The 14613-nt window shown below is 28.9% G+C and overlaps 1 protein-coding gene across 1 annotated transcript; it reads right to left on the bottom strand.

Moving 5' to 3' along the window:
* Nucleotides 1-3461: 3461 nt before the first annotated feature.
* LOC130948266 (probable LRR receptor-like serine/threonine-protein kinase At1g05700) lies at nucleotides 3462-12982 on the bottom strand. The gene is made up of 13 exons (XM_057876976.1): nucleotides 12787-12982; nucleotides 12090-12645; nucleotides 11340-11848; nucleotides 10588-10726; nucleotides 10378-10449; nucleotides 10203-10274; nucleotides 9741-9821; nucleotides 9493-9635; nucleotides 9086-9327; nucleotides 6380-6506; nucleotides 5424-5486; nucleotides 5132-5321; nucleotides 3462-4120 (listed from the first exon to the last, which is right to left on the bottom strand). Exons 1-13 carry the CDS (start codon nucleotides 12929-12931, stop codon nucleotides 3733-3735), a joined length of 2727 nt encoding a protein of 908 aa, XP_057732959.1. The 5' UTR covers nucleotides 12932-12982; the 3' UTR covers nucleotides 3462-3732.
* Nucleotides 12983-14613: the final 1631 nt, after the last annotated feature.

A 14613-nucleotide genomic window follows, 5' to 3' on the forward strand; every position in this document is an offset into this window, starting at 1 on the left:
AGGGCAAAGGTACACAACTGCAACAAGGGCTCTGCTGAGACTCATATTCAAGGGAACAAGTTAAAGAGAAGCTTTCAAGTTACGTGTAGCAAGTACAACGAAAAAGGCCATAACTATAAGACTTGTAAAGGATCACCAAGTAACCCAAACGAAAAACCAAAAAGAAAAAATCTAAGAAGACTGTTGAAAACACACAAGTCTTGGTGCTGCTTTTCCTTTCACAATCAGCCCCTCAACCAGAGGTAAGTATCCACAGTTTTTGCATTAGGATAATTTTGTACATTTTAAAATTAATCAGTGGTTATGATGTCATTATACATCTTTCTTAAAGGCTAATTTGTCCATTTGGTTACCTTGCTAGATCCATATTGCATAAGATCAAAACCAGACACAGGGTGAAAAATTTGTTGAGGCTAGTGTTGTGCAAGAACAGTCTGCTGTAAGACTATCCTAAACTATACACTTATAATGCCAATCACTTTATTCCTGTCCCTGAATTTGAATCTCTGAATATGTCGGTTACTTTTGCAGAATCATATCATTAGCCAGAATGATGCTGGACTACCAACCAACACAACAATACAAGCAGTAGCATCAGGGACTGCACCAGTTGCTGCACCATTCAATACTCAAGTAGCTGCAGCAATAATACCATCTGCTCCAGTCTAAACTCCATTTTAGCCTCCATCCCAGCTGCCAAGAATGGGGCAACCCAAACCCTGAGCAGCTAGCAATAGGACCACAAGAATTTTCAAGTTCATCCCAACTCTTGGATCCAACACTCAGAATATTTGAACACAACTGCATGAAATTTTATTTTTTGTCCTAGTTATTAGTATGAATTGAACAATGTTGTCTAGTTATCGTAGTTTGGCAAACTTATTTACATGCCAACCAGACATTTTGTTATTTTGTGACAAATTTATGCTGTTATGTAATATTTGGAATTAAGCCAGATACATTGTTGTTTCTAATTTAGTTATAATCTTTGCAGAATTACTACCTTATATAATAGGTTACTTGCAGTATTTTTTAGTTGTTCAAACTTTATAGAAAATTGGACTTAGTCCAAAATAGACTTCCCATTAAACAACCAGCAATGACAATTTTCATTACAATATCATCGTGTACATTAAATCATCTTCAGCCCTTTAAGAAACATACAACAACAATAACAACAATTACACTAATCACAATAATATGCCACAAACTCATGTATTTTTTCTTTTCAATGCATAATAGTTTCCTCTCCAACTCTTCCATTTTTTTTCCAATTTCTGACTTCGAAGTAGTTGATCTTCAACGTCTATTCCCTCAGCATCATTTATAGCACCCAATGCTTGAGACTCCATGGCTCTAATTTTTTTCAGGTGTTCATCAAACCAAACAAAGTACTGACAGTACTGTTCTTTAACCTGGAGCAAATTTTAAGAGAATCATCCAATTAGACACATTACAGTCTCATCCAACTATTGACAAAATAGTAACTTACCTTGAAGAATGGACACCCGAAAAACATTCGATTATGATTATTAGTTGATGTTCTTGACTTGTAAAGAATATCATATACGTCGCAGAAGTACTTTGACGCAATCCCATCTCGATCACATTCTCTTAGCTTGGAACAGCACATAAAGATTCCCCTCCAGGTCTTGTGCATGAAGAACTCCCTTCACTCATCATGGACGATCGCACCATCAACGGTCATGGGTTCGACCATACATTTCGATAAAATAGGGCTCATCAGTCATGGCAACATCATCGTTTTGAGGCACAAAGACCAATTTGTCCATTAACAATTTGTTTTTCATTTACATCATCAGGCAAAATGGAGAGCTCAGTCTCCAGCCCTCCAGGTCAGTATTTTTCGTTGTTGTTTTGAACTCCAATTCGATGAAGGGATATAATTGTCACGCATTTTATAAGGTGAGGAATTTAAATGTATTTTCCAATCTTGAGGGACGACAATTTTCCCATTTAAAAAGGTCAGGAACCTATTTGTCTTTTACTCTAAGTATAATAATCATAAAAAGAGCCTAAGTGCGTTTTTTATTTGAATCACTATCACTGGAATCTATTGTGAATGCATATCATAGCCAATTGGATCTTCAATAATCTTTGAAATTCGAAGAATAATGAACTACCTACAAAGAAGTAGTTGGGGAATTGCATTGCCATCAACATCGATTAGGTTATCTTCATCATCACCAGACAAGTATGGGAATTATTATTGTTCAATTGACATGGATTTCGATATATATATGGGACACTACTATACTAGGCAAGTGGTAGTGTATGTATAACATTAATTTCTAATATTTATTGATAAATTTATTAATTGTTAAACTTTTTAAATGAGGCTGACTAGTTAAATGGGGGAAGAGAACAAGAACTGATCTAATTATATATTTGTACCCTTTAAGTTTAGTAAGTTTATCTAAAATGAGAAACTAATAACATAATAAAATAAGAGGTTAATAATTAATTTTATGTCTCAATTCATTGTAATTTACTAATTTTGGACTTATATATAGCCCCGTTTTCTAAAAAAAAAATGGAACAAGCTCCTTCAAAGTAAAAGAATTAGTAAAATAGAAAGCACATACAATTAAAGTTATAAATTTAATAATAATTAATTAATTATTTTATTATTTTATCGATGTTTTATTTTAGCTGATCTAAATTTTTAAGATACAAAGCAAATTGGATTTCAAGTTGCAATAAGTAAGGACAATAATATGTGATCATCGTCGGATATATATAATTATCTATATCTATATCGTCGGAGATGAAAACTAAGAACTGAAATTGAGAGATGAAAATTAAAAGATAAAAATTAGATTAAGTTTTTGTGTTGTATTTAGTATAAAATATATTGGATTAAATTATGTCTTAATATTATATTTAATTTAAGATAAATATAGAGATTGAAGAGTAAATTTAAAATTTAAAAAATTAAATAAGAGTATTTTTGAAAAATAATATTATTAAAATTTCAGTTTTTGTCATAAAAAGTTTTAGTTTCTTATATTCCTATTTTCTAAAGATATTAAAGTGACTGAAATTTTAAATCCTAAAATTAAAAATTTAATTACGATATCTGATCATCAAATACAACACTGAATCTTAATTCTTCAATCTCAATCTCGATTTTTAAAAACAAACGCTACCTTAGATCTAAGAATATTTGGCATATATCTGATCGAGCTACAATATAATTGGAGTGCAAGACAACAATAATCTCCAAAATTATTTACGATTTCATAAAAGTTTTTTTTTTTTAAGAAAACATGAATTCATATAGCTTTATTTTTGTCTATTAAAATTCTATTTTTATTTAAAAAATAAAATAATAAATATTAAACTCTAATTAGTCATAAAAATTTTAATATTACCTTATAAAATAATCTCTCTTGAAAACTTAACCGATTAAATAGAGATACATAAATAATCATATATCAAATTTATTGAGTAATTCCTCTTTCAACAATAGTTATAACATACTCAAGTACGTGAACAAGTTTAAAAATACATTCAATATCTTGTACAAGTTTACATCTAGAGATAATATATAAGTAATAATAAACCCTAAACTATAAAGTACATCGTCCCAAAAGCTTCAGCTGATAGAAAAAGATAACACTAATAGTTATATTTTTACTACTTCCTAAATTTCTATTGTACATTTTATATAAATATTTCATTGATTCCCTATACTTTCTCTTATTGTTATTACCTTCCTACAAGAGAAAATTCAGTTTCAAGTTGCATGGACATGTCAGGTGCAATGCTAACCATTTCAAGAAATAAGAAATCTTTTAGGTCTAAAAGGACTTGACTTATGTCTGGTCTTTGAGCTGAAACTCTTGTGCAACACAAGGCAATCTCAAAAACTTTCCTTAAAGAGTCAACATTAAAGTCTCCTTGTTGCAACAACCTTGAATCAACAATGTTTTGAATATCATCACCTCTTTCAAGTATGGGCCTAACCCATTCAAGTATGTGAATGGCACCATCATCTCTTACTATTATTGCAGGTTCACCCGTCATCAATTCAAGCAGAATTATTCCCAAGCTATAAACGTCGCTCTTTTTATTCAAGTATCCAACCCTATGAAACCTATTTAATTATATCAACAAACAATTATAAACAATTTAAGTGACTATTAACATATATACATATAATTAATAAATCTAACCATGGTTATTGTACACTTTCTTATATATGTCTTATTATATAACATTAATAGGTCTATTTTATATATTTTTAACAAATAAAATAATTACATCTTTTTATTAATTACATATTTTATATAACATTTTATATAATTCCAATACAAAATTTGTTTTCTAGTGCTCGTTCTCACTTTTTTAACAATTAATACAATTTATAGTTAAAGTTTATTAGACAAAAAATTAAACTTTTGGAACACGTATTAAACATATTCTATTATTTAACTATTTATCAATGTTTATGTTCTATAAAAGTAGAAATTAAATAATGCGATAAATTAATTATTTAGAATCCAATTTAATTAATTATATATGATATTTTTATATCCAAATAAAATATTTAAGAAGACTCATTTTATGCATTATCAAACCATAATTCGCGAGAAGGTAATTTATTCTCTAATTTTTAAATTCAAACAATACCAAAACAATTGTCTAAATATAATACTTCTTAGCTAGACAAGTTAGGTATCTACTATAAAAAAACTAGTAGATAGTGACGGATATCTAGCGGTAGCTTTTTTAAATTGCTACTAAATAGAATCTGCCAGAAGTTTTTGTGGCGAATTTGGAAAAAGTTACCAAAAACTCTCATTTACAGCAATTTTATTGTAACTGTCGTAAAATGTCGAATTGACAAATATATTTAGATACTCTTTTTATAACGATTTTCTTTCGACTACTGTAATATTATTTTTAATTTAAATTTTTTTGTTTAAACATTACCTTGTTAAATCTATTCTAATCCTCGCTATTTTTTTATGAAAAATATGTTTCTAACACTCGATTAAATATATAGTCCCATGGGTTTGATGAAATTTAAGTGTGAGCAATTGATTGGAATTTGTTTTTAATTAATTTCTTCATCACTTTAATTATTGTATTAAGTATTGCTTACTCCGGATCAATGTAGCCTGGTGTGCCAGCAGGGCGAGTTGATATGTGAGAATCATCATCATTAGGAAAAGCTCTACTAAGACCAAAATCAGATATCTTGGCATGATTCCACTTATCTAGTAATATGTTTGAAGTCTTCAAATCTCTATGTACAATTGGTGTCTTACAACCATTATGCAAATAATCTAGTCCTGGAAAGTTCATAACAAATTCACACGTGTAACAAACATTATGAACCATGACAACTAATAAAAATGTAATAATGTTATATTATATAGTTGAAAAACACATACCATTCGCCACATCAATTGCAATATTAAGTCTCTCATCCCACTTCAACACATTTGGATGTTGCTCTGCACATGGAATAGGAATGACTTAAATAAAAATGTAAGGCAACGTTTTATTGTAGTTTTTAATTAATATTTAGGTTAAGTATAAATTTTATTTCTAATGTTTAAAGTGCTTTATTTTTATCTTAAATATCTTATTTTATTTTAGTTTTTTGGACAAAATAATTTTTTTTAAAAAATATTATTTTTTTTGTTATGATTTTTTTAAGGTTAAATTACACGGTTGGTCCTTACACTTTAAAAGTTTATAACTAGATCTTTAAAGAGAATTAAAATTTGGAATTTAGTCTTTACCGGTCAAAAAGTGTTAATTTAACAGAATATTATCAGAATATACTAAAAATATTCGATTAAAATAGATAATAATATACTGAGAATATTCTGTTAAATCAAACACTTTTTGAACGACGGGAACTAAATTACAAATTTTAATTCTTTTTAGGGATTCAATTACAAACCTTTAAAGTATAGGGACCAATTTATAATTTTATTGAAAGTGTAAGGACCAATTGTGTAATTTAACTTTTTTTTAAGTAACAACAAAAATCGTAGTCGTAGTTAGTATAATAGTAGTTGTAATAATTTGAAAGTAAAAATAATATAATAAAAAGATAAAAAAAAGATAATAATATAAAAAAATATTTTTAAAAAAAAAATTAGTTTCGATCATAGAACTAAAATAAAACGAAATAAAATATTTGAGATAAAAATATAACGTTTTAAATATTAAAATCAAAACTAAAATTTAATCAAAAGTTAGAGACTAAAACGGTAATTTATCCTAACAATGTACAAGGAAACATTATAAAATGAAATTAAAGCATATGCATATGCACGTTATATCTTATAACAAAGAAAAAATGGTTATTATTGTTCCACTTGGATGAAGTATGTACTTGATAAATGTCGATGGAGATTTCCATTTGCCATGTATTCATAAATCAATGCTTTAATCTCTCCTTCATCACAATAGCCAACGAGGGACACCAAGTTCCTATGACGAATACTACTATGGAGTTCTACCTGCATTTCAAAATTAAAATACATTTTGAGATTATTCATGAAAATATTATTTTTTTTCAGGCCAGGATATATAAGACTCAAATAATTTGTTCTTGAAATTTTATGCGATAACTACTTTGGATCTTTGAATCCTAAAAACAATAGTTCTTCGTGAATAAAGTTAATCCTTAGCTTCTATTATATTATTAATCTAGTTAATAGAAAATACTTATATGCATAGTTAATAGTGAGTTTGGATTATTTTTTAAAAAAAGTATTTATTTATTTTTATTTTAAAAAATTAATAAATAAAAATTATTTCATATTTAATGAGTTTGGAAAACTCTAAATTAATATTTGTGATGACTAAACATTATTAAAATAATTAATTACAAAATTATTAATTTGATTTTCATTTAACATATGTTAATTAATAATTTTGTGTTGCAGGTTTTATAATTTGGCTGAAAATAAAATATAATTGCTATAAGTCCAAGTGTGATTTTATTTCTAAATCAGCTTTGATTCAAAAAATGTTCAAAGAAGTATGGCTGAATTGTTGTGATATTATTTGGGCCAAATTGAAGTTATTATTGCCACAAGCCCAAATTAATATTGATGCTACAAGACCCAATGCATGATCCAAATCCACTAAGCATAGAAAGCAAATTTCAATTGCTTCCAACGGAACTCCTTTACTCATCATGAAGTAGAATTCAAATTTTATTAAGTAAAGCTAATAAATGCATGGGAAATATGAGAGAGAAAGTTTCATTGATTTGATTGATGGCCTTTAATGAAAGGCACGCTACCAAGAAACAAAAAGGAAGTGGACATTTAATTTATTTTGTCTAAATCCTTTAGTTAATGTTCATACCTTCCTTTCTTATCTCTTTTGCTTCTAACCTTCGGTCATAACACAGAGAAACCATGGAAGCTAAGCATAGCCACCGAAGAGAAAAAGAAGTACGCTACAAGACCATCAAAATGATGGCACGAAAAAGAAAAAGAAAAGTATGCTGTGACTAAGATTCTTATTACTTAAGGTAAGATATTGTGATGATATTTTAGCTTCTCCATACCAAAAATGGTAGAAGGAGATTCGGCCAGCAAGGAGAAAATCTTGGAAGGATGGCTTGTCTCTAATTCTGCTCAACCACCACAGGAGGTAGCTACAGTGGCTACGTGATGGAAGAGGCAGAGATTGGAGCAGATAAAGCTATCATCATCATGAAGCATCAAGTGCCAGAAATTTATCTTGGAGAGCAAGCCAAGGATGGAGCGCTCGGATTGATGAAGAGTGATGTCCAAGGAAGAACTAGAAGTATTTGCATGTTGGGTTTTGCATGAGTTACCTCTTCTCTCTTTCTGGCCGAACCGGTTATGTGTGAAGGAAAAGAAGTTAAGCTTGGATTTTGGTTTCAAGTGTGGAGGCTCCACTCTTCTATAAAAAGGGAGAACAGCCACGGTTTGATTCAAGGAGTTAGAAGTAAACAGTGAGAGTGCAAGGTACAGGATTCTCAAAGCTACCTAAGCTTACAGATTTTCTTCTCCTTCAATGTTTTCTGTTTAGTATTTTTCTGTTTAATTTTGTCATGTCTTGAGTCTCATGGAAAAAGGCAAACAGTGAGATTTGTATGAAAAAGTCATAGAGCAAAAAAAGGCAGAGAGTGAAAAATTAAAAGAAAAAGCCATTGATGTCCATAGAGTTCCTTTGTTCATCTATGTTGTGTTTCATGATTCTGTGGGAATCCCCTTGTAAATTGGGTTAGCACTTTACAGTTTGTAATTAGGAAGATTATAGTGAAATTCCATCATTGTTGTGATGGAGACTGGGTGTAGGCTGCACTGCACTTAGCAGCTGAACCAGGATATATCTGGGTGTAATATTCTCTCTCTTCTACTCCATTTCTGTTTCTACTGCACAGGAGCTAAAACTGAAAATTATCTCGTGTCAAGTGACGAGACAAAAATAAAAGTCTCGTGGCTAGGGACGAGACAAAAATAAAAAAATCTCCTCAAAGACCAGCAAATATAACTAAGCGAAAAAGGGGCTAAGATTCAACCCCCTTCTCTTAGCCATTGAAAACCATCAATATTTAATAAGACTTTTTGAAAAGTGTTTTCAAATATTTAAAACGCTATTTGTTTTTGTCTTTTTTTAAAAGTAAGGTATTGTTGATTTAAAAAAATGTATTTAAATAAATTTAAAATTTAATAAAAATATTTTATTTTTTATAAAAAAATATTTTTTTATTCAAATAAATTAATTAAAACCAACACTAAATGTAATTGTAGGTTTTGTATAGCTCACGTAACACAAAAAAATATTGAACTTAATTTATTTTGTAGGGTTAGTTTGAGAATTTTATTAAAAAATCAACAAAAAAATTAGAATTTAAATTCATTTTTTTTGGGTACAACGTTAATTTTTTTAATTTATGGATATTTTTGTGAGCGTTTATAAACTTCATGAATACTTTTGGTAGTTTTCCATAAAAAAATATCAACTCAATTAATGTTTATAAAACTCATAAACCAAATAAACCTGGATTATTGTTGTTATTTTGCTCAATTTTAAACGGAGTTAATAAACTAACCTCTGATTGGAATTCTTTGTAGCCTTGTGTGGAAGATACCGAAAGCAATTTGACGGCAACTTGAGTGCGATCTTGTAGAACGCCAAGATAAACTTTTCCAAATCCTCCTTCTCCAATTATTGTTTTAAAGTTATCAGTAATATTGAGAATCTCAGTATAACTGAATGCTTTTTGTTTTGACTCCAAACATACTTCTTTTCTAGAATCCAACTTGTCTTTGGTGGGGATATGTAGAGTTGGACCTTTTAATGTACAAGGACATAATATAAATATAGAAAAAAAATATAATGTAGAAACTCAATTAAAATATATATATATATACAAATTTAATTAAAAATTTAATAAAACTATAAGAATCAATAGAATAATTAAACCTATTTCTACTATAAAGGAGGATTCGATCTTACCTTTCTGTCTTCTTTTTGATATCCAAAATCCAAGGAGAATGAAAAGGATGACAATTAAAGCTGGAAGTGATGCAATAAGGGGTACAAAAAAGTTCTTCTTATTGCATGAATATTTCATACATAGATTAGGATTATCAGCCACACTGAAAAGGGATTTCAGGGGTGCCATGATTTTAGTTATTACATATATACATAAATTACTAACCAACTTAGAAAGGGAAATTAAACCCATAAATTATAAAAAGTACCTTAATTGCAAAGACTTATTATCTGCCTTCTTCAATAGAGCCTCAGGAATTAAACCTGAAAGCTTGTTCTTAGTTAAATTACTGCAATGATAATGAGATACAATTTAATCTCACTTATCAGGTCCATCAGGTCCATATATAAATCTGATTTTTTTCTTAAATATAAATTATTTTTATATTTTTTTAAATTTATCAAATTATAAATATTAAAAAGCCAAAAACTTATGTAACTTTTTATTTTTTTAAAATTTTACAAAGGGGTAGACAATAGCTTTTGTAAACAATGGGTTCTAAAATTGGCCCAATAAAATAAAAATACATTGCACCTCTAAATTATTTATCTAAATCTTAATATTAAAATAATCATCTGCATACCTAATAAATTAAATATTTAATATATCCATTGTTCATGTTATTTAATATTTTTATTATCTACCTATACTTTTTTTTTTATAAACTTACAGAACTTTTAATTTCGGCAACTCTGCTAAAAACTCAGGCACAGGTCCTTCCAACTCATTGTCAGACAAATCCCTGAAACATATACAGTAATACTTTAATTTGTGAGAAAAATAAGTAACTTATTCCCCCAAAACTTGCTTCTGTATACATAAGAGAATTCTAGTTCTATACTCACAAAAATTCTAGTTCTGTAAAATATGAGAAGGAAATATTTATCTGCCCACTCAATTTGCTTGACCTGAGGTTCCTGCATGCTCGTGATTTACAATTTATTGGTAATAAATTAAAAAAAAGTGCAAATATTAAATTTACATATAAATTTATACATGGAAATTAAACAAACTTTCATTATTATCTTGTATATTTCTCTAAGCTTAGAACTCACAAAGATTTGATCCTTGCATTTTTGTGTGAGGTACAGTTGAGACCCTCCCATGTAAACTGTGTAGGACGACATGGATCACCTTGCCAATTCAACTTTGTAATAATTTGGTAAGCGCTTTTTATGTCCTCTATTGCAGACACTAAATGCAATACATACAATAAATAGAATTCACGCAATGGTGGTAAAAAAATATTAATATTAGGATAAATTATTTCGGTTAGATTTTATTTATGATTATGTTCAAAATGTCTTATTTTTATTTTTATCATTTATTATTTCATTCTATTTTTGTTCTCTAATTAAAAATATTTTTTAAATAATAATAATAATAAATATTATTATTATTATTATTATTATTATTATTATTATTTCACTCCTGTAAGTATTGGAATTATGATTTATTGATTTTTGTTCTATCTAAAAAAAATCACAAGAAACAAAGTTTAAATAGATAATTAAAATAAAATAAAATAAAATGTTTAAAATATTAGACATAATAAAATTAAGATTTAACTTAAATATTATGATTAAAGTAATATTGTTAGTACCTTTGATACTTGTTATTGTAATTAAATACATATGTAAAAAAAATAAAAAATAAGAATCAGAATTTAATAATTTATCTTATTTAATATTTATTAGTTATTGTTAAAATTTATGAATATTAAATAAAATAAATTTAAACTTTTTTTTTTTGGTTTTTCTAACATTATAAAAAAAATAAAAAAAATTTACTCAATGTAATTTCATACCGTCTTTTGCGTCAGTTGGGAAATCAATCTCCGGTACGAACCGATAGATCTCAAGGGCGTTGAGGATTGGGGGAGCTTCTGATCCTGAAGTTGCACTAATGCTAACAATAATATCACCATGTGCTGTATATGCAGAAGTAACAGTGACTGGTTTCAAGTATTCAAGAACCAAAGGTTCTGAGAGAATGCTTTGCGAGTTAATGGTGATGTCAATTATTCTTTTTTTTCCAACCCCAAGTTGCTCAATTTCAGCAAAGTGGAAGTATGTATAATACTCGCTAGAGTTTTCAAGTTCGATTCCAAGCACACTGCTATAACTAAATTCCAAGGCATCAGAAACACTCTGTGATGTTGCAACAGTCCTCATTACTTTGGACGGTACTTTATAAGAATCAGATTTATTGCTTCCAATATCAATGGCGGTTGAGTAGTTATCTAATTCCAAGCTTTGCCAACTATCTACTTCGCGATCATAACGCCAAATCCGGTCATACACATCATCTTTGTACCTAACAATTTTTTCACAAACAACATAGTTATCATCAGAACTTCAAGCTCGTCAAATTACAGGTTCATGTGCAGTCAATTTCATATGAAGTTGATGAATAAGAGCCGTTAGATGAAAATTTAGTCAAATTAGTCAAATCATCTAACCGCTTTCCGCTATCAACTTCACGTAAAGTCGACTGTACCTGAGTTTTCATCATTTTTTAAATAGTAATAACAAAAAAAACATGCAGCATTGATTACCTGACATACTCAGGTGCGTCAAGGGAGGCGATGTCAGTCCGTAAATACAACAGTAGCCGTGAATTGGTGGTCGAGTTGAGATCATAAACAGAGCTACTCAAAGGGCGTAGTTCCAAAGAAGAAATGCAAGGAGTGGATTGGCCAGTTTTTACAAGACAAATTTGTATGGAATCACTGGTGTGAGTGTATATAATCTCAGTGAAAGACCAATAATAATTGGAATCAAGACTCACTGTGTCCCACAGATTCACTCCAAGGTGAATATCAAATGTCATGTTTTGATTTTTGCCATCATAGTTGTTATATATGAATATCGCCCTAATTAGATACCTTTGTTGTTGTGGCACTCTCGTCAGAGTGTAGCAGTTCCTCACTCCTTCCGGAAAGCATCTCGCCGTTCTCGACGCTTTCCCAAAGTATGGATCGTTTAAATTCGAACTCCCTGCTACTTTCCAATTCTCTCCTGTTTCTACAAATTTTGTATCGCTCTCGTACCAAATTCCAGTTCCTTTGTCCAAGTATTCTCTGTTCGATCCACAATCAATCGTGATGAACCCTACCAAATATGAACGATAATGTGTTATGGATATAATTTAGTTGATTTTTTCATAATTAACTAACAAAATGCTATTTAATTATTACGATGATGATCTCAAGCATTATAAAGTATAGAGAGATGGAACTGATGTCTCGAGACCTGGAGCATTAGCAGCAGTACTGGATGACATAGCAGCTACTGCTCCTTTAACGAGTATAAAGGAAGCACATAAGGTTAAAACCAGAATCCAGTGTATTATTGCTCTCTCCATGCTTGACCACAATAATGCGCCAACAAGAACCATAGAATTTGCAGGTCAGGCCGGCCAGAATTTGGTGATCGATTTCAACTAAACTCGACCGCGCGCCATATATATACATAGCCACAAATTTAGAAACAAAAAAGTTATTCGTACATTCAAATCAGTCATTTAATTTATTTTTGTATAATGGTGAAAACTTAGTTGCAGTTGACTTCACGTAAAATTGATAATTGAGTCATCAGATAATGTAACTAATTTAACTAAATTTTCATTTATCAACTTAGTTTCCACCTCCATTAAGAAAATATCTACTCATATAATTAGAGCAAATATTTGTTATCAAGGTTCATTGCCATTTGAATTTGGGAGTGTTGACCATGAAATAGTCCAAGTCGTCTACGAAGAAATTAAGGAAGTGGGTGGCAGTCGTGATCGTCATTAATTAATAGTGATCTACATACTATTAGAGTGTAGATATCTCGATGAAACTAACATACAGATTGCAGATGTAAGTTTCTATCGTTATAAATTTATTTGCCCCTCTATTTCATTCGTGGTCAACCTAACGGTAGACCGTAGACATTAATTTGCGTGTGAAAGACTATTGCTACTCCATCAGAATTAATTTATAGAGCTTCTTTAAAGTTCTATAAATTAAAGTCCTTTTTGAAATGATTACCTGAAATAAAATTCTTTTTCAGGTATTAGCCTTTTTAAACTGGAAAAGTATAGGGTATCAACATATTATCTGCCAACTTCTGCCAACTCTTATTTATATTTGTATTTCTTGAAAGTGTGTTCGTAAATGTGTCTAATAATTAATATATTTTAAATACATATATAAAGAAACACATCCAGAAAATATATCTATAAAGATACTTCTATTAAACACAGTTATAAAAAAGACATTTTTATTAGACATATCGACAAACATACTTTCATGAAATACAATTATAAATAAGAGTTGGCAGAAGTTGATAGATATGCTGTTGGTAACGTAGCAGAACCGTTTTAGATTTATAACAGATTTTAAGAAGCTAAATTAAATTATTATGTTTAAAATTACTAAATTAGTCATTTTAGTATGTTTATTTTACGGTAGCTATGATGGTTGTAGTGTTTTAAAAAATATTGTTAAAATTAAATTAAAGTTTTTTTATTATTTAGCAATATTTTAAAAAGATATTATTAAATATAAAAAAATATGACTTTAATTTTAATAGATAACTACTATAGTTACCATAATCGTAGACATACTAAAATTCATAAGCTAAAATAGTTTAAATGTAATTTTATTATTTTGCCGCAAAACTTATTTAAGCTGTGTTTAATTTGAACATTATTTTATATAATTGTTTATCAATAACAATTCAAATGAAAATAATTAAACTAATCTTCATATAAAGAGTAATTTGTGTTGTACTTTTTTTATCTTTTTACTTTTGATAGTGTCTTATGTTTTTTATGACTTATGTTAATATTGAATTTAAGTCTTTTCTATGTATATTTGGATTTTTCTCAGGGTTTGAATTACTAAAAAAGAATCAAAATTTATGAAAATCAAAATCACTTGTACACATAAATATCCAAATAAATAGAATGAATTAGTTGTTTAAAAATTGTGGTTAGAGATATAATCATTTATATTTATATTATTTTTTTTGTTAGTTTAAATTTTTAGAATGAATAGTATTATAACATAGTTGTTAGCTATTACATGGTAG

This window comes from Arachis stenosperma, chromosome 9 (assembly GCF_014773155.1).
Source record: "Arachis stenosperma cultivar V10309 chromosome 9, arast.V10309.gnm1.PFL2, whole genome shotgun sequence".
Lineage (NCBI taxonomy): Eukaryota > Viridiplantae > Streptophyta > Magnoliopsida > Fabales > Fabaceae > Arachis > Arachis stenosperma.